Here is a 21,102-nt window from a genome sequence, read left to right as displayed (position 1 = left end):
CTGAGAGCATTGTCTGTATGGGATATGTCCCTTCCCTCCCTGCAGAGCTGAGCTTCTAGAATTTTCTAAAAAGTATTGCCCAGTGAGGCTGCATGAGCACCATCTTCTGAATAGTTCTAAGCAAAGGTTACATCACAGCCATGTGGCCTCAGTTGCCTCACTTCTTCTTGCTAAATTTCAGAGTCCTACAAGAAAGGAAATCCAAGGAAAGTGGACAGTGGGCTGATAGTGTGACTATGCAAAAGCAACACTTTTAAAATAACACTGTTTCTTCATTGAGTAGAACTCTGCATAGTTCCACTCGTGGGAATCTAGCAAACACCACAATTCTAAAATGGGTTGAGATCTAATTAAAAAAATTGTAAAACTACCTTTCCAAAGTAACACCAGTTCTAGATATCATGTAAAGAGAGAGTATCGTCACGTAATAGTGCACACAACACAAGATACCAGCTCTGCACATTTTTACAGTGGAAACATTATGGAGGCATAAATGTTGTCTTAGCCCTGACAGTATGTGAGGCTCTCCGAGCTAATGCATAGGCTGTCTAAATAGGACAGCCTAATCCACTTAAACAAAAGTAGAAATAGCATTCCCTTTACGCCTTCTAAATCCCTTAGAATTATCTAAATAAAAATCCCACTACATCAAGGGTAGGGAGATTAGATTTCCCCAAGGAGGAAGTAACCATAATGTTAGTGGTCTGATTCACATGGAACTTGGATATTATTTTTTATTTAAATTTGGGATGAGAACACAGGACAACTTTGTCTCTTTAAAACAAAGTTAAAGAAGGATCACCTATTAAAACCTGCAACTCACTTGCTCTTCTCACAGATGTAACTCTGATTAAAAATCCTATCTTTAGTGACAAAAAGAATAAAGAACACTTTCCCAAAGGCTCAAAAGGTGAGTACATCATCTTGGCAGCACCAGATTTATGTTCATTGTAAAACAAGATGTCTGATTGCTAGGAAGGTGATAACCACACCTTTCAAGAATCTTTTGAGGGTGGAAGGACTAAAAAGAATAGAAAAGCATACTGGCAGATATGTTGAGATAACACTGAAAACACTTTGACAGATAAGGAAGCTCACAGACTAAAATACAATGAAGACTCTAAAATACATTATATGGGCATGGAACACCAACTGCCCACAAAGAAAACTTTTTTTCCCTTCTGAGTAGTGTAAAGGTTTTTCTAGACTGCAGCAGAAGTCTCCTAGACTCCTATAGAGCATGCCACATCATGCTCCATGCTACAAGGTAAGGAGATTCTAGATTAGAAGACAAGACTTGAGAGAGAAGATCTGATGATACTGGAAGAAATGAAGGCTCCTGAGAGAGAGCCAGACAGACAGACACATCAACATACAAATACTGTCAAGCCCATGCTTTATTACGGAGGGAATTCTGCATCACTGTGCACATGCAGAAATCATGACTTCCACAGATTTTTTTTTCTCTGCAGAAGATATATTCTGCTGAAGAAGTGCTACAGTTATGCCCTTTACACACCAGGGGCTGCTGTGGCAGCAGAACAGAGGACAGCCAGCTCACCAGCAGCAGCAGTCAGCAGCCAATAGGGAGGAGGAGAGGCTGTGTTCCTCACAGCACACTGTTAGGAGGCCCTGGATATGGGGGGGGACAGAGTGGGGCACACAGGGCTGCTGGGGAGTCAGACTGGGGTTCAGAAGGGCTAGTGGCAGGGGTAGAGGCTGACTGGGAGTGAGGGTGCAGGGACACATAGGAACAGAGGACAAGGAGTACAGGGACACATGGGGATGAGGGGCAGGGGTTGGCTGAGTGTCTGAATTGTAGTTTAAATAAATTATAATGCAAAGTTATGTATTAATATTCCTAGCAAGGAATCTATTTGTCAGAAAACATTTTCTGAATTTTTTGTTGTTGTCTGTATTGTTACAGACATTCCCTTGGACAGGTATTTTGAAATAAATTACCAAAACAATTGAAACTGACATGATTATATTGTATTATTTTGAAAAATAAAATATGCAGAAATTTGCAATATTGTGTGCAGAATTTTTAGGCTCAGAATTCCCCCAAGAATAATGCTTGAGCAGCATTAATTTACACTAACTTTCTTTCCAACAACAATAAAGGACCTGCTCTGGTGGTTTACTAATAGCGAGGGAGATTTAGGATTTTAAGAAAGTTCCAGCACCACAAGTCTCAATTCTCATTGCCAGTAAGCCACTCTATCTGACACTGGTGTCAGGGTCATTCCTGATTTGCCTGGAAGCTGAAAGCAGCCTCCTCTGTCCCTTGACAGGTATAGACAGCTCTTCAGATGTTCTTTCCAGATACCGAGTTTGAAAGGTATCCTCATTAAGCAAGGCACTGAACCAGTGCTGTTTGTTGATGCAAGTCTAACAATGCAAAGGTCCTCCAAAATGAGCAGCAAACAGAGGAACGGGAAGGGAAAAACAAGAACTCCTGCCTCCAGATAAACGGAAGGGCAAAACGCTCATCACCTAAATCTGCCTATTGTACCTGGATCTTTGGAGGTCTGATCAGCAATGACCAGAAATGTCCCAGGACAGTGGGTCAAGAATAGAATCATAGTTGTGCAGTCGAGCAAACTACTTAATACTTACTATCTATAATACAGTTAATAAAATTAGAGAAATCTGGAATTATTTTTTAAAAAGACTCTAAAATCACTCCAGACACAAAGGTCCTTATATGCTCACCTGACTCTGGAAAGGGGAAAAAAAATTAGGCACTTGGGGTCACAGTGCTTTCATAAACTCAGCTGCAAATATCAGATGCTGCAAAGATAGTACTTGTGTGGGCCCAAAAAAGCATTGCTTTCCAAAAAAACTTCCAAAACTCAGAGGAACTAGAGTAGGGAGTGCAACCCACTGAGTGGGAATATACAGTAGCCACTTCAAAGAATCCTGAGTTTTGCATAGTACAACTCTCAGAAAATAAACTTAAAGCAACCTTATCAAATCCTGAACACCTACTCAGCCAGGGCAAATAGTTTTTTTTAATAGATTTTTTAAATCATCATTAATCACCATGATACAGAACTTGATTAAAAAAAAAGATACTATGCCTAGGCTGATAGATTTGCATAATTTGGTAATGTTGATTTTAAATTGAGTTTTTCAATTTTCAGCTTTATAAAATCTAAACATAAGCAAACACACAACATGGGGTCTCCTAGAAGCTTGAGTTCATCTTACACTTCAGTGTTATGCATGTCTGCAATATCTCAGCACACAAGCAAATGGGGATAAAGGTAGACTTTCTGCTTCACTGCATTTCCTGGCTATCTCACTCAAACCTTACATTATCTGGATTTGAATTAGGGAGAAGAGAGTGAGACGTTACTACTCCCTCTGCCCTAGATAATCACATACATAAAAGGAACACAGTTTCACCTGTTTAGGGTTTACCAAGTAAATATTGTATGCTAGGAGTTCAGAATGAAGTTTAATTCAGGCTATGTCCACATTACAAATTACTTCAGTATAACTTATGTCGCTCATGAGTGACAGAAATTATACCAACCTAAGCACCAGTATAGACTGCTTTGTCAGCAGGGGAGCTTCTGCCACCAACATAGCTACCACCTCTCACAGAAGCAGGAGTTATTAAGCTGATGGGCAAGTTCTCACCCATCCACTAAAGGCTTGTACACACTAGCGCTTACTTTGGTATAACTTAAGTGGCTCGGGTGTGGAAAAGTCACCCCCCTGAGCAAGGTAACTTACAGTGGCCTAGTCATCAGTGTGGACAGCTTTATGTTGGCGGGAGAGGCTCTCCCACTGACATACCAACTACCACTCAGGAAAGTGGAGTAATTATACCAACAGGAGAGCGCTCTCCCGTCAGCATAGCGCATCCGCACTAGCAGCACTGCTACATCAGTACAGCTGTGCCGCGGTCACGATTCTAGCGTAGACTAGCCCTTGGACTGTCTTCACCAGAAGCACTACAGCGGTGACAAGACACCAAAACACCACAACCGCCGACTTCGGCCATACAGCTCCGGTAGTGGTGTTGCTGGCGGGAGGGGTGAGGGGACTAGCCCAGCAGTTATAACGGCAATTACCCAGGCACCACAGCAGTTAATTGGAGGTGGTGTGAGAGGCTCAGAGGCCCCCGGAGACGCCTGGTAGGTCAGGGCCCGCCGTGGAGCTGGCAGGGTGTTGTTTATTGCAGTATGTGTGGCCACGCACCGACCCAGGGTCACACAGCGCGTTAAGAAAAACCCGCCCCCGGGGTGCATCCCCGCACCCTCCCCAGCAGCCCCGCTCCCTACACCCGCCACGCCGGCTGCTACTGCGCCCCTTCCCCGCGCACCGTGTGCGGAGCCACCGCCTGGAGCCCCTCGCCGCCGCTCGCCGCGGAGCAGGCTGAGGAGCCGGCTACGCGTAGGGACCCCACCGGCCGGAAGAATTTACTCAGCACCGACTGTCCGGGGCCGCTGGGCTCTCGCCCCCGCGGCATGGTTGGGAGCCCAGATCCCGCAGCTCTCCGCACTCCAAGCGCCCGCACGCGCCGCCGAACCCAAAAGTGACGTAATCACGGCACCACGTGCAGGTTAGAAAAAGGTGGAGCTAGAGGGAAAAGAGGTTGAACCGTTGCCACGATGGGGCTGTGGAGAGAGAGGTGATTGGTGCTGTCCCTGACACGTGATGCCTTGCTGTGAGCGGCGGGCTGTCCCTCCCCATTCCCCAAAAAGGCAAGCAAGGCGGGGTGGCTCTGCGCATGTTCACCGCTCTGAGGCTGGGTGGTGGCGCGCTAATTTCAAAGCGTGAACCAAGCGGGAGGCTGAACAGGCGGGAGGCGACAGCAGAAAGGAAGCGCCATGGTCCGCCCCTTAAACTCCATAGCCGCCGTGTGCCAGAACATGGGCATCGGGAAGAACGGAGACCTCCCTTGGCCCCCACTCAGGTAGTGCGATCCGGGCCTCTTCGTCCTCTAGCGAGAGCTGCGCAAATGGACTACAGGTCCCAGCATGCCATGCGGCCATGCCTATGGGTCGCTCGCCTCGAGAGGGAGCGTGGCATGCCGGGATGTGTAGTCTGCGGGGAGGGGGTGTTGGCGGGGCAGCGGAGATTCAGCGGGACTGCGTGGTGCCTTTCGCCTTTGGGTGTCTGAAACCCGACAGGTTAGTGGCAGCAGAACAGGGGCCTTCTGCCGGGCTGCGTGGTCTCCTCCTGGAAACAAGCGTGATGGGTCTTAGACTCGTTCCCAGCAGTTGGCGGGATCCAGGCACGGGGCTGGGTTACTCACTTTCACGGGACTTAGGTCGCAAAGGTCAGGTTTCAGGCATGTTATCTGGCCTGTATGTAGCTTTGTACTGTTGCTTGCTATGCATCTGTCATAAACCTAGATGAACCGAGGACTTCAGCAATACATGTGCTTACATTTATTTAAAATTCACTTAAATTCTATTTTTACTATCAACAAAAGAAATCCAAACACATTTTTCCTAGTAAACCCCCATTGTGATTTTTTTTCTTGTTCTGTTGATAGGAATGAGTTTAAGTATTTTCAGAGAGTGACTGTGACAACCACTGTAAAAGGTAATGTTTGTGTTTTCACTTTTTATGCTTCTACTTATTAAAACTAGTTTCTGTGATGTCACTAAATTGAAAAGATTAGTAACTTTCCTGTCTATATTGACTTGATTACTGTTTTAGTATAAAATAAGTTAATACATGTATCTTTTCATGTGACAGTTACATAGCTATTTACACTGATCATATCTTCTGTGTGTTGCACTGAACCAAGTTTACTTATGAGATAAGTATGTCTGTCTACTTAGTGCACATGCTATATTGAGATACATTTTCATAATGGGGTTGTGTGGTTTTTTGAGAATGTAATTTGACTGGCTGAGTGAAATTCTATTCATTTGCAAATTACATAAGCATAATTAAGATATAGAAATAGATAGTTTTTCATCTTGCTTTTACCTGTCTGTTAATAAAAGTAGAAATGGAACTATTTAATTTATTGCAGATTGTAACACTCTATATTCTGAAAAAGTTTATTTTCTCTAAATCAAAATGGTGGACCGTCACTTTTGGGCTTGGGAAACTAGCACTGAATGGAGGGATTGCATCATTATGCAGGTCTGGCATAACGAGCAGTGGCTGCTGAACTTTGGGATTCAGAAAGCCACCTTCCAGGAACGGTGTGCAGCGGAAGAATACCAAAATGAGAAGTTTGTGGAGATCGCTATATGGAAGTTGGCAACTTCAGACTGCTACCGGTTGATCACAAATCAGTTTGGAGTTGGGAAGTGGACCACTGGGGCTGCGTTAACGCAAGTGTATAGAGCCATTAATGACATCCTGCTACAAAGGACTGTGACTCTTGGCAATGTGCATGAAATAGTGAATGGCTTTGCAGCAGTGGGATTCCCTAATTGCAGAGGGGCAATAGATGACACGTGTATTCCAATGGATGAGCAGCGATGGTGTCCTTAGTATCTGTTTGTCATAAACTGGGAATGAGCAACAGGGAATGGGTCACTTCATGATTATCTGTTCTATTCATTCCCTCTGGGGGCACCTGGCATTGGTCACTGTCAGCAGACAGGATACTGGGCTAGATGGACCTTTGGTCTGACCCAGTATGGCCATTCTTATGTTCTTTATGTAAAACTTTAAACTGAATGTTTAAAGAAATTCTATATACTATTGGGCTGAATATCAAAACTAGGAGTTTCAGTATGAATGCAAACTACGTAATTAAATTGTTATGGCACAGATTTTTTTTTTTAGGGTTTAATTTAAAAAAAAAAAGTTTGGTGTGTCATCACATTTAGGAATGTTGGTTCAGATATGAGCTTGAATAACCTTGGCTCCTCTGGAGTGTGTATACCAGGACCATATTAAAGACTGCATGTTGTGATTTCTGGAGAGGTTGTGGAAAGATTATATTGCTCTGTGAGCAATGCCAGCTAACTCATTATTAGAATACTTTCGACCTTCTTAACTGGGTACCCAATAATATTGATATATTAGCATATGTCTTAACATACAGTAGATAATTTTATCATAGGTCAGTTATGTGTTTTTGTATTCCCTATACATATCGATTGTGTAGAGTCTGTATCTAAACTGACAGTGCTAGTTATGTGCGTATATAAATTTCTTTACAAGTGTGATGAATTACACTTGCATGGCATGGCTTATTACTTTAAAGTCCTAACCATCTCATTTTGTTTAGTGGTTTCAATCGTATGAACAATTGACTGAGTTAATTTAAAATAATTTAAATTACAAAGTATCTAATCCACAGGTTCCCCCGAACTGGAGTGCGCTCCTGTAGGGGGTTGCAAAGGAATGTTCGGGGGGCACAACACTCACTGAGGAAGGGGAGGGAGCGCTACCCGGCCCCAGCTGTGGCCCCCTTTCCTCTGTCCATGGCCCCAGCTCCCGGGGGGGCAGAGACAGGAGTATGGAAGTGGGGGTGGGCACCATGAAAAGTTTGGGGACCACTGATCTAATCCCTTTTTTGAAAAAGCTCTTTTATTTCCATAGATCATTTTCCCTCTGAGAGTCTTCCTTGTAATACACTTCCTCTTATAAGGGCTTGTTTACACAAGGGGGTGATTATTGTGACACTTCTGCTGTACATCTGGCAAAGCACTGCATGCAAACTACACCAACAGCGTGCACATGTAAAGCCTGTTTCATTTTTCAATTTGTGTGCTCATATGGTGGTGTTTTTTTGCAAATTGAGGGTGTTTTGTTTTCAGAGGGTATCCCATGGTCTGTTGCTTCACTACAGCATGCATCCTGGGACTGATTTCACTGTGAGTCAGAAAGGCTCCTAGCTCAAATCTTCATAAAATGGCTGCCACCATGGGGCACCCAGAACAGAAGCTAGCATAGTTAACACAATAATAATTAGTAAATTGTAAAGATAAGTAGTTACACGTTGAAGTTCCCCCCCAGAACTCTGCCTCTTCAGTGCTCCTTTGGGCTTCTGGCTGGGACTCAGGCTTGACCAATGCAGGGGAAGAATCGGGTTGGGTTTTAACTTGTTGCGCGTCAGAGTCCTGAGTCCCAGACAGATCCTGACTTTCAGGAGACAACTCCTCTCCAGCCTTGTCCTGCTCATCCTCCAGTGATTATTGCCATTCTTCCTCAAGTGGGGGTGAGGAAGAGAGCTGGCAGCAGGATCCACAAACTGTCTGGAGTGGGTGACTGTATAATTGTGTGAAATCCAGTCCAGTTATTCATAAAATGGACAGGTCACAAATCCTCTGCCTAATATTTTCCTTGCTTCCCTAATTGTAATGTAGACCCTCTTGAGCTGTTTGCTCTTTACTCAGCACTGGTAGGTGGCCTAGTCATGACCCCTCACAAACATCTGCTTTGTAGTGTCCACAAACAGGCTTTATTATAATAGCTGGCCACAAGTTCTTCCTGCACTGCTGCTTCTCCTCCGATGGCTGTGAGATCCATGGTCTCAGCACCGTCACAAGCAGCAGCATCTTGTGGTGTTTGTGGAGCAAAATCACTGTAGTAGCACAAGAATGCTGAAATAATCAAACCCAGGACCAAATTTAGCTAAATCTGGCCCCATGTGTCAGCTTTTAAATGAGGGAGTGGGTTTCCCTGGGAACTTGACATCATAGCAGGTGAGGGCACATGTGTAAGCAGATAGGTCAGTAACAGTCAACCTCCAAGCAGTGGGGAATAGCCATTGGAGGCATGCAAATAGTGATGTGCAGCTGTTGCCTACACACAAACAGACCAAACTAATTCAGTTTGCAACAAACTTAGTCCAATTTGCAAGAGGATTCCAGAGTGCAGTAAGTGCAGAGTCCATGCACTATGATACATTGTGTCTCTAAGGTGCCACAAGTATTCCTTTTCTTTTTATGTATGCTAGTGTTTTAGATGCTGATTAACTCGCCTTGAACTAGTGCAAAACCTCCATGTAGTCAAGCCCTAATGTACTCCTTCAGAAGCATCCTAATATCCAATGTTAATTGAGAGAGGTTTCCTTTCTGTGAATCTAATTTCTTGTAAATTTGCCCAACTATGATGGAATGTTCTTGAACAGTGTTCCTTTTAAAGTTATAAGTGCTTGACCACAAGCCTAAATCCACTCCCTTTATCTTATAGTGCAATAGTTGCACATCTTGGCATGACATAATTCAGATGCATATTGATATGTATCTTTCTATTTTGTTTTCATTGTTGCAAAGAGAAACCTCAAAGTAAAATGAATGGCTTATTTAGATTTCAAAATGAAAGTATTACTTGGCAGTGGGGATGCAGACTAGCTCAAGAGTTTATACAAAATAGCATATCACTTGTAGCTGGGGTCCCAGATCTTAGAAAAAGAAAGTTTCCAAACAAGTAGAAGCTTTATGTTTAGCAGCATTACTGTGTTTGTGTATATCTTCAGTTTACACCTAATTCTATGCATGACTGTCAGTGCTTTCACATGTACACTTTAGTTTTACACAGTGCATCATAGAGTGGTGATGTTCTACTAAGCTAGTACACTAAATGCTGGTGTGAATATTCTCTTTTTTTGCCACGAACATTTTAAAATGGTGATGTTAAGTTTGACGCACAGTCCAGCTTTGTAAAACGGTCCCATTTAGTTTCAGTTTGTAGGTGAGTTTGTCTCCTAGCTTGCACTAGCTTCCTGGAAATGTTTGAAGTGGCAAAATCATTTTTCTATAATTTTGTGGGATGTAGAGCCTACATTTTTAGGGAAAGAGAGATCTGAAATGCTTTTAAGTTTAAATATCACATGCTGAACCTGTTAAAATTTGTTTCTAGTGAAAAGAACCAGGGTTCCAGGAAGCTAGGGCCTGATCAAAGCAGCGATGAAGCTGTTCTCTTTTGGATAGTATAGATTATTCTGTTAATTATAAGTCATACAGTTATATTTAAAACTGATGGGTTTTGTTTGTCTTTTTAAAAAAGTGCACAGCAAGGCCTTGATACTGCAAACACGTATGTATCTAAGTTACTTTATTCACATGAGCAGTCACAAGGTCTGGGCCTAAGTTGGATCTTTTACTTATATTTAGTCTTGCTAATGTTTAAAATTTGCACTTAAACATATTAACTGTTTAAATAGAATTCAAAGTAGATTGGGGGATAAATCCACTAGATGTCACTAAACCACCACCTCTGATTCTGTACTAAGTTGAAACAGTTTTTAAAAACTGTTTTGTATATTACACAGGTAAACAGAATGCATTGATAATGGGTAAGAGGACCTGGTTCTCAATTCCTGAGAAGAATCGCCCCTTAAAAGACAGAATTAATATAGTGCTTAGCAGAGAGCTCAAGTAAGTACGAATCCTGATGATCTCATAAGTAAACGATAATCAGGTTAACTTTGATTACTATTTGTGTAGTGTGTTAGTGTTTCATAACTTAACTTTTAGAGTAATACAACTGTGAAGTGTCTGTCTTAAACTACCTGGAATCATTTGTAAAATAACATTTTGTGGAGGAGGTGGGATAAACAGAACATGCAGCCTGTCTCTTATGTTCCTCATAAAAAACAACTTCTGTTAAGTTACCTGTAGTCCAGGGGTCGGCAGCCTTTCAGAAGTGGTGTGCCGAGTCTTCACTCTTATTTAAGGTTTCGCATGCCAGTAATACATTTGAACGTTTTTAGAAGGTTGCTTTCTGTAAGTCTATAATATTTAACTAAACTATTGTTGTTTGTAAAGTAAATAAGGTTTTTAAAATGTTTAAGAAGCTTCATTTAAAATTAAATTAAAATGCAGATCTTATCAGTTTAGTGTGATCCTTGCTTTTCCTTGCTGAGTTTTCCAATATCTGGCAAGTATTTGGATACTTTAAGCTGCACATAGGCTTCTGAGTGATCAGTTGTTAACCAGCTCTGAGAGGGAAACAGGACAGATTTCATGTGTGAAAATACCTGTTCACAAGGGTATGTGACTCAAAATGCTGAAAGCATTGCAAACACAAGTTTCTTCAAACAGTTAAATTTCACTGACAGGGACGTCCAGCAGGTCAGAATAGAGGCCCTATTGATCTCTCTTGGTAGCTTCAAGTGCATTCTGCAGATATCCAAACTTTGATGTTTCACACACAATTCTGAGCTTTTCAGGTTTAATTAGAAAAGAAAGCATTGGGCCAAATCGCTGGAAATCTTGAAATCTGTCAGAAAATTCTGATTCCAGTTCTTGCATGTACATTCTAATTTCAACGTCAAACGCAGTGCCTTGTTCCGCGTGGCATGACAGTGTTGTAAGCAGCAAATCAGGACTTAAAAATGTTCCAGTACAGTGGCGCTGGAACAATTTTTAAGGTGCGGGTGCTGAGCTGTGCCCCCTCTTGCCCCTGTCTGCACCCCCCACTGCCCCAGGCTGGGGCCAGTGGGCCACAAGTGGGGGGGCGGCTGCAGAGCTCCGGGCCGGCGGCCAGGACTCCGGGCTGGCGGCAGAGCACCCAAGACAGGTGGCCAGGACGCGGGACTGGTGGACGGAACGCCAGTAGCAGCGCCGGTGGCTTGGACCTGGGGCCGGCAGCAGGCTGAGTGGGGCCGGCGGATGGAACCTCAGCTGGCAGGGGGCTGGTGGACAGTACCCCAGGCAGGTAGCTGGGACCTGGGGCCAGCAGCAGGCTGAGCGGGGCCAGCAGACAGAACCCCAGCTGGCAGGGTGGCCGGCAGACAGTACTTCAGGCCAGCAGCGGAGCCCCCGGGACTGATAGCCTGGACCCGGGCAGTGTGAGTGCCACTGAAAATCAGCTCGCATTCCGCCTTTGGGACATGTGCCATAGGTTGCCTACCCCTGCTGTAGTAAATCTTGTTGATTTGTATAGAAAATCCTTTTTGTGTTTGTCTGTCCATCCTAAGACTCTGAGCTTCTTGAGGCAGGGACCACCCCTTCTTGGAAAGAACTTAGTGTGGGCACTACCTCTTCTGTTGTATATAGGCTTTCATACCACACATCACCATGGTACCGCAAATAAATGATAACTCTGCCTGATAAAATAATTTTAAGAGTGATTGTATTCAGTTATGCATATTAAGGAAGTTTCTCGGTACCTAGTGGTGGTTCTGCGTACTAACATTGTGTTCCTGTTCCAAAAGGTGCTAGTAAAAGTTGAAAGATTCCCCCAATTTTCTTGTGTCTAATGACTAAAATGTATTAAGTGCAAGATATGATCAAGCTTCAGACTTAACTTGTTAGTACAATGAGAACCGAGTAGCATGTCAGTAGCAAAAGTTTGAAAATCTTGGTCCTTAAGTTCAGTAATTTTTCCTCCACCTGATCCTGACTTGTTTCCAAAATGTGGCTTATCGTAGGTGCCGACTTCCTCAGTTCACGGGCGGTGCTTGACCCTCCACCCCTTCCCCCGCCCCGCCTCTTCCCGCCTATCCCCACTCCTCCCCTTCTCCCAAACCCTACTCCTGCCCCTACTCCTTCTGCACGCCACTGAACAGCTGATCAAGGGACGCACTGGGAGGGAGGGGGAAGAGCAGATCCACTGGGCTGCTGGTGGGTGTTCAGTGCCCACCAATTTTTTTTCTGTCAGTGCTCCAGCACACCCACAGAGTTGGCACCTACGACTCATACATTTCCTTCAGTCAGCTTTCTCATACTTGTATTAAGATTATTTCTTCTTCAAGTAATTGCACATGTCCATTCCACCATAGGTCTTTAATCTGGCCAATTTTAAATTTCAGTACTGGAGCTACACTTCCCTCTCTGGGGTTTAAATCATGTTCATGTGGCAAATTGATGCCAGTGAGTGACCCACACCCCAGCTGCCTGAAATACTTGAGGAAATCTGATGTGAGTGACGAGTGTCACATTTGCGAAGGATTTAAGACTAACTCAGAGAAGGACAGAGTAGCCACCCTCAAGTATCCTCTTATAGAGTCAGCATTCTGTCTATCCTTAGTGCCATCCTTTTCAGAGCAGGCACCAGATCCATAAGACAGGTTTCAGAGGAACAGCTGTGTTAGTCTGTATTCGCAAAAAGAAAAGGAGTACTTGTAGCACCTTAGAGACTAACCAATTTATTTGAGCATGAGTTTTCGTGAGCTACAGCTCACTTCATCAGATGTATACCGTGGAAACTGCAGCAGACTTTATATACACACAGAGATCATGAAACAATACCTCCTCCCACCCCACTGTCCTGCTGGTAATAGCTTATCTAAAGTGATCATCAGGTGGGCCATTTCCAGCACAAATCCAGGTTTTCTCACCCTCCACCCCCCCACACAAATTCACTCTCCTGCTGGTGCTAGCCCATTGGGGGGGGGGGGGGGTGGAGGGGGTGAGAACCTGGATTTGTGCTGGAAATGGCCCACCTGATGATCACTTTAGATAAGCTATTACCAGCAGGACAGTGGGGTGGGAGGAGGTATTGTTTCATGATCTCTGTGTGTATATAAAGTCTGCTGCAGTTTCCACGGTATACATCTGATGAAGTGAGCTGTAGCTCACGAAAACTCATGCTCAAATAAATTGGTTAGTCTCTAAGGTGCTACAAGTACTCCTTTTCCTTTTCTTTTTGAGATCCATAAGAGTTTGTCTGGAGTGCTCTGCCTGACTTGTCTGTCACTGGAGCAGAAAAAGAGGCACAACATTTCTGGGGACTTGGTACATCACTCAGCAAGATCATCAGTACTGAACCCTTCCGAAAGGCAAGAATTCCTGGAGGGACTCTAAGAGGCGGCACTTCCCAAAATAGTCTTAATCCAAGAAGAGGAGGTCATTAACCCGTGCCAGCTCCATTGAGATGGACTCCTGAAATATTCACTGGAGCTTCTTCAGGCCATCTTCTGGAGAAACCGCAAGCCCAAGAAACTATGCTGGCACAGTTGACACTGGAATGGTATGGAGCTACTCAAGAGCTACTTAACTTCTCGATATTGGTTCCAGTGGTGCAGGAAGGCTTCCACCTGGTTCTGGTGATTAGGCTTCTAGCCTTCAGGCTTCTGAAGCTTGCAGTGCCATTGCAATTGACTCTTTCCTTGCCTCATAAAACAGTACTGTCAAGAAGAGGGAAGCCGACTATGATTTCTCTGGTACTACCATCTCCATCTCTCTTCTGGTGCTAATGAGTTCTGCTCCCCTGTTACCAGAGGTCTGATTCTTCATAAACCACAGGTTGGGTCTTATGTGTCTCAGCATAGGTACAGTGTACATTTTCCATCAGAGACTTATGTGCCATAGGTCTTACAGCAGCCACCTGTCAAAGAGCAATGGCCTGGTTAAGAATGGACCCCAGGACCATGTCAGAGGCCTTTCTGGACCCTATGTGGTTTTCCTCCCAACCCACCAGGTCATCCTTTCATCCACCTCCGTCTATATCCTTCGGTGCACGATGAGTGCATCAGCACCAGAGACAACATCTTCCTATAGTTGATACCAGGACTGGTACTGAGCAAGTGGAAGACATTCCAGCAGTTCCTCCAGGACATGAAATAGAGCAAATGCTGTCTCAGCATCTATTTGCATCCTCTTACTCATCACCAGATGAGGCTGTAGAGGTAATGAGTGACTCTTCCACATCAGAAGATTATAGCACTCACCAGGACTTATTAAAAAGACTGGGCACAGTCCTAGATATCTAGGTGGAAGAGGTCTGTGAAAAATCCCCCAAATTGGTGGATATTTTGGTTTCAGGAGAACCCACCAGGGTGACTACTGATCAGTAAGGCAATTTTAGAGCCAATCAAGCTATTGTAACAGACCCCATCTTCCCTCCCCGCACCCTAGCAAAAAAAGGCAGAGAGGAGATACTGTGCCCATTCTAAGGGTTTTGAATATCTGTACAGAGACACCCCTCCAGGCTCTTTAGTAGTTGCCACAGCTAATGCACTGGAGAGGCAAGAACACCATGCATCGACTCCAGAAGGGAAAGATTCAAAGAGGCTAGACCTTTTTGGTTGAAAACTTCATTCTGCAGCATGTCTGCAGGTTAGCATTGCAAATCAACAGGAACTTCTAGGTCAGTATGACTTTACCTTGTCGGAAAACATGTTGAGGTTTTAAAGACCGGTTACCTGACAATTGCAAACAGGAATTCATTGTGATTATGGACAAGGGCAAGCTAGTGGCCAAACAGCTCTTCAGGCCAGCTTGGCTGCAGGTGACTCCGTGGCTCGAGTCATGGCATCTACCCTAACTTTGAGAAGGTATTTGTGGCTGCAGTCTTCTAGTCTGCTGCCAGAGGTTCAGCAGCAGATGCACCAGAAAGGGGTGGTTCATGGGACCATGGCCCTCCCACTTTTCACCACTGGCCCTGCCCCCCACCTAGGCAGGAAGCAAGAGCCCAGCCCAGGGAGCATAGGCAGCTGGGGAAGCCATGGACCCTCCATCTGCCTGAGGTGGGGGTGCCTGAGAGCAGCCCATGTCCCTGACCCCCACCCAGGACAGATAGAGGGTCTACAGCTTCCCACAGGTGCCCAGGCAGTTCTTACCATGGCTGCGCTTCTTCTGCTACCATGGCCCCGCTCCCAGGCCAGGCCAGGTGCTGGAGCCCGGTCGGGGTAAGAGCCATGCAGGCAGCTGTGGGGAGCTGCAGACCCTACATCTGCCTTGGGCAGGAGACATGGGGTGGGGACTGCTCTCAGCCCCGCCCCCGCCCCTCGACATCAAGCAGATTGAGGGGCCCAGGCTCCCTGACCCAGCTCTGGCTCCTGGCTTGGTTGGGGGGGACAGGGCCTCAGGGGGAAGAGGAGGAGTAGGGGGTGGGGCCACAGAGGGAGAGAGGCCTCATACCCACACACACTTTGAGGAAGAATTCATCACTCCTGTTCAGCAGACCATCTAAGACCTCCCAGATGAAGGACCTTTCCTTTTTTTGGACAAGGCAGTTGATAGGCTCCATAGCCTAAAAGATTCAAAAGTGATGCTGAAGTCACTTGCCAGGCAACCACCACTACCCTTGTCTCCTGCAGCAGCTGGTTAGTCCAAACAAGGGTTTTAACATGTTGGTTAAGGACAGACTACTAGGCCCCAGAGTGCCATCTGCTCCTGCCACCCTATTTGCCAATCATTTTATCCTACTTCCTAAGGGCTTGGTCCGACATCTCTTCAGATCTGAGAGTCTGAAGCACGGTGGATTTGATCAAAGACTCTACATACTCTCCTCTCTCTTCACCAATCAAAGAAAGAGCCCACGTGTATGGTGACTCGGTCAGCTTTTTTTCTGTAAGAAGAAACTGTAAGTATGGACTCAAGGAAAGATCCTTCATCTCTGGACTATCTGAATTCTAACAGAGCAAAATAACTGAACAAGAAGACTGAGATCCCCAGAGTTATTTTTGGGTAGCCCTGAGAGACTTTTTGGAAACTGACAGATTACTACAGTTCTGCTACCATTTGGAATTATAGACTCTGATTCACCTATACATATATTTTACATGATTTAACCTCTCAATAACTCTAATTTCTTTTTCTTAGCTAATAAACCTATAGTTAAGTTACTATAGAATTGGCCTACCAGTGTTGTCTTTGGTGTGAGATCTAGGGTGCAACTCGACCTGGGTGAGTGAGTGGTCTCTTGGGACTGGGAGTAACCTGGAATAATTGTGATTATTTTTTTTAATTTTTTATTTTTTTGGGTGTAAGTGACCATTTCTCACATAGTCCAGCTTGCCTAAGTACCAAGATAGACTGGAGTGTCTAAGGGGACTATCTGTGACTCCATCATAAGACTGTTATAGTACTCTGGGTGTTCACATTTGGTACTGGGTTTGTGAAATCTAATTATAGAACATACCACCAGTTTGGGATGTCTGCCCTGCTTTTGACAGTCTGCCCTAATGTAGGCATTCATGTTGTGAGCTACTCTAGATATTGTGACAATGATTATCCTAGTTTCCATTATTCCTTCACTAGAGCAAGGGGACTGGTATACTGCCCCGGACTTGAAAGACACTTACTTTCATGTAGCGAACCACCAGAAGTCTTTCAGATTCGTGCTAAACGGGATCCACTACCAATTTACAGTGCTTTCATTTGGTCTGTTGGTAGCTCCTTGCATTTTTACAAAATGCAAGGAAATGATAGCAGTATTCCTTCAAAAGTCAGGGGTCCACATGTTCCTTACCTGGACAACTGGCTAGGGAGAGGCCAGTCCAAGTTTTAAGTACTATCCAGAATAGCCATTATGCAGTCTATCTTTGATGCACTGGGTCTCCTAGTCAATGTGGACAAATCAATTCTGAATCCAGTACAGAGAACAGAATTGATCAGGGCAGTCCTAAGCTCTACAAAGGTCAAAACTTTTCTACTGCAATCAAGGTTTGAAACGCTGTGGAGCTTAGTTATGGAACTAAAAACACATCGTGTCACTACAGTATGCAGCTGCCTCAGGCTCCTAGCCGGGAGGGAAGATGGGGTCTGTTACATGCTGCCATGTGCCCTATGTAGTGCAGTACTCCAGGCTATACCTCAGAAAGCTACAACGATGGATAGCTTCAGTGTATTCCCCAAGCAGTCATCGCTTGGATATAAAATCATAGACTTTAAGGTCAGAAGGGACCATTATGATAGTCTAGTCTGATCTCCTGCACAACGCAGGCCACAGAATCTCATCCACCTACTCCTGTAACAAACCCCTAACCTATGTCTGAGCTATTGAAATCCTCAAATTGTGGTTTAAAGGCTTCAAGATGCAGAGAATCCTCCAGCAAGTGACCCGTGACCCATGCTGCAGAGGAAGGGGAAAAAACTCCAGGGCATCTGCCAATCTGCCCTGGAGGAAAATTCCTTCCCGACCGCAAATATGGCAATCGGTTAAACCCTGAGCATGTGGGCAAGACTCACCAGCTAGACATCCAGGAAAGAATTCTCAGTAGTAACTCAGATCCCACCCCATCTAACATCCCATCAGAGGCCACTGGACATATTTACCACTAATTGTCAAAGATCAAGACACAGTGGTTCTAGTATCAATACTAATCTTGTCCTCTCTGGATTGGTGGACAGACAGTCTGCAATTTTGTATGGGAGGGGAGTCCCTTTGCTCCCCTGCAACCAGCACATATCTTAGTCACAGATGCATTGTCCCTAGGTTGGGGAGCACACATGGAAGGAGGGGTCCTGTTACCCACACAAAATTCTCTGTTACTTGCACACTCTAGGGGCAACCACCCTTACCCTGTTCCTAGGGCTCAGGGCGTAACCTTCTGTGGGTTTGCAGGACCTTTTACCAGTGAAAAAGCCTTACATGAAATATCCTTATCCTCTATTTATTAACCATTACTAAGCAGAATACACATGCTAAGCATACAATGCTATGCTCACCAATCCTGATCAGGCAGGCAGACTTTTCATTAGCCAGACAAGGTCAGTCTCGTCTGGATCCTGGCTGCTGCACGTCACGGTCATGCAGAGGATTCTTAGCAGCTTTGATCTTAGGCTGTGTCTTAGAGATGAGTTATTCTCTTCTTCCAGGTCTTTCCTTCTTACTCTTCTGTTCCTTCTGCTGGGCTCCTTCTTGGACCCCAGTTTATCTAGTGACAGGTTTCAGAGTGGTAGCCATGTTACTCTGTATCAGCAAAAAGAACGAGGAGTATTTGTGGTACTAATTTAAATTTGTTAGTCTCTAAGGTGCCACAAGTACTCCTCGTTCTTTTAGTTTATATAAAAAGAACAGGAGTACTTGTGGCACCTTAGAGACTAACAAATTTATTAGAGCATAAGCTTTCTTGGGCTACTGCCCATTTCATCGGATGCATAGAATGCAACATATAGTAAGAAGATAGATATAGATAGATACATACAGAGAAGGTGGAAGTTGCCATACAAACTGTAAGAGGCTAATTAATTAACATGAGCTATTATCAGCAGGAGAAAAAACACTTTTGTAGTGATAGTCAAGATGGCCCACTTAGACAGTTGACAAGAAGGTGTGAGGATACTTAACATGGGGAAATAGATTCAATATATGTAATGACCCAGCCACTCCCTCTCTCTATTCAAACCCAAGTTAATGGTATCCAGTTTGCATATTAATTCAAGCTCAGCAGTTTCTCGTTGGAGTCTGTTTTTGAAGCTTCTCTGTTGCAAAATTGCCACCCATAAGTCTTTTACTGAGTGGCCAGAGGGGTTGAAGTGTTCTCCTACCAGTTTTTGAATGTTATGATTCCTGATGTCAGATTTGTGTCCATTTATTCTTTTGCGTAGAGACTGTCCGGTTTGGCCAATGTACATGGCAGACGGGCATTGATGGTACGTGATGGCATATATCACATTGGTAGATGTGCAGGTGAATGAGCCCCTGATGGCGTGGCTCATGTGATTAGGTCCTATGATGGAGTCACTTGAATAAATATGTGGACAAAGTTGGCATCAGGCTTTGTTGCAAGGATAGGTTCCTGGGTTAGTGTTTTTTGGTGTGTGGTTGCTGGAGAGTATTTGCTTCAGGTTGGTGGGCTGTCTCCCACGATCTGTGAGAGTGAGGGATCGTTTTTCAGGATAGTTTGTAAATCTTTGATGCGCTGGAGAGGTTTTAGTTGGGGGCTGAAGGTGACAGTTAGTGGCGTTCTGTTATTTTCTTTGTTGGGCCTGTCCTGTAGTAGGTGACTTCTGGGTACTCTTCTGGCTCTGTCAATCTGTTTTTTCACTTCCGCAGGTGGGTAGTGTAGTTGTAAGAATGCTTGATAGAGATCTTGTAGGTGTTTGTCTCTGTCTGAGGGATTGGAGCAAATGCGGTTGTATCATAGAGCTTGGCTGTAGACAATGGATCGTGTGGTGTGTCCTGGATGGAAGCTGGAGGCATGTAGGTAAGTATAGCAGTCAGTAGGTTTCCGGTATAGGGTGGTGGCTATGTGACCATCAGTTATTAGCACAGTAGTGTCCAGGAAATGGACCACTTGTGTGGATTGGTCTAGGCTGAAGTTGATGGTGGGATGGAAATTGATGAAATCATGGTGGAATTCCTCAAGGGCTTCTTTTCCATGGGTCCAGATGATGATAAAGATTTCATCGATGTAGCGCAAGTAGAGTGATATGCCATCAATGCGTGTCTGCCATGTACATTGGCCAAACCAGACAGTCTCTACGCAAAAGAATAAATGGACACAAATCTGACATCAGGAATCATAACATTCAAAAACCGATAGGAGAACACTTCAACCTCTCTGGCCACTTGGTAAAAGACTTATGGGTGGCAATTTTGCAACAGAAAAGCTTCAAAAACAGACTCCGAGAAACTGCTGAGCTTGAATTAATATGCAAACTGGATACTATTAACTTGGGTTTGAATAGAGAGTGGGAATGGCTGGGTCATTAAACATATTGAATCTATTTCCCCATGTTAAGTATCCTCACACCTTCTTGTCAACTGTCTAAGTGGGCCATCTTGATTATCACTACAGAAGTGTTTTTTCTCCTGCTGATAATAGCTCATGTTAATTAATTAGCCTCTTACAGTTTATATGGCAACTTCCACCTTCTTTGTGTGTGTGTGTGTGTGTGTGTGTGTGTGTATTATCTCTTCTTACTATATGTTCCATTCTATGTATCTAATAAAGTGGGCCATAGCCCATGAAAGCTTATGCTCTAATAAATTTGTTAGTCTCTAAGGTGCCACAAGTACTCCTGTTTTTTTTGCGGATACAGACTAACACGGATGCTACTCTGAAACCTTAGTTTATATAGTGAAACTTGAGTCCTGCTTAGCTATACCTTAACCAATCATTTTACTAAAATATTATTAAACAATTCTCTAATCAATCCTAATATATTGTAAAACAATTCTTTAACCAATCATACCCCCACCACCTTAATTGATTTACACCTAGCAAAATTATTTGTGTAACAGGCAGAAACAATCAAAAAACCAGACCGAGATCATACAGACAAACAATAGAGAAGGATGACTTGTGGCACCTGAAACCTGTCAATACAGAAGTGGGGACCATAAAGACAGAACAATAAAGAAATGAGGATTTCACAGCCATAACTATCGATAAGTGATTTCTTGCCAGACAGAGTGCTATCAAAATAAGTTTTCTTGAACCATTTTAAGATTTATTTCTTTATCTGGTGATGGTGGATGCTAGTAGGACAGGATCACCATAACAGCTCAATATTACATTGTTTTAATGTAATTTAGATGGAATGT

At 44.2% G+C, this 21,102-nt stretch overlaps 2 protein-coding genes across 5 annotated transcripts in view; one reads left to right on the top strand and one right to left on the bottom strand.

Annotated features, from left to right (window-relative positions):
* The window catches only part of MSH3 (mutS homolog 3), a 184,546-nt gene extending 179,968 nt beyond the window's left edge, over window positions 1-4,578 (bottom strand). For 2 of the 3 annotated variants that reach the window (XM_048850086.2, XM_048850090.2), the window contains exon 1: window positions 4,337-4,578. In XM_048850086.2, coding sequence (XP_048706043.2) covers window positions 4,337-4,483 — 147 coding nt within the window. In that variant the 5' untranslated portion in view covers window positions 4,484-4,578. The remainder of the gene's footprint in view (window positions 1-4,336) is intronic. The other variant, XM_048850088.2, reaches the window with a different exon arrangement.
* Window positions 4,579-4,706: 128 nt separating this feature from the next.
* DHFR (dihydrofolate reductase) overlaps window positions 4,707-21,102 on the top strand; it is a 72,816-nt gene continuing 56,420 nt past the window's right edge. Inside the window, exons 1-3 of one of the 2 annotated variants that reach the window (XM_048850058.2) lie at window positions 4,707-4,930; window positions 5,516-5,565; window positions 10,211-10,316. In XM_048850058.2, coding sequence (XP_048706015.2) covers window positions 4,845-4,930; window positions 5,516-5,565; window positions 10,211-10,316 — 242 coding nt within the window. In that variant the 5' untranslated portion in view covers window positions 4,707-4,844. Of the gene's footprint in view, window positions 4,931-5,064; window positions 5,148-5,515; window positions 5,566-10,210; window positions 10,317-21,102 lie in introns of those variants that run through there. The other variant, XM_048850062.2, reaches the window with a different exon arrangement.

Source organism: Caretta caretta, chromosome 5 (genome assembly GCF_965140235.1).
Source record: "Caretta caretta isolate rCarCar2 chromosome 5, rCarCar1.hap1, whole genome shotgun sequence".
NCBI lineage: Eukaryota > Metazoa > Chordata > Testudines > Cheloniidae > Caretta > Caretta caretta.
This window is presented reverse-complemented; position numbering and strand designations above follow the sequence as displayed.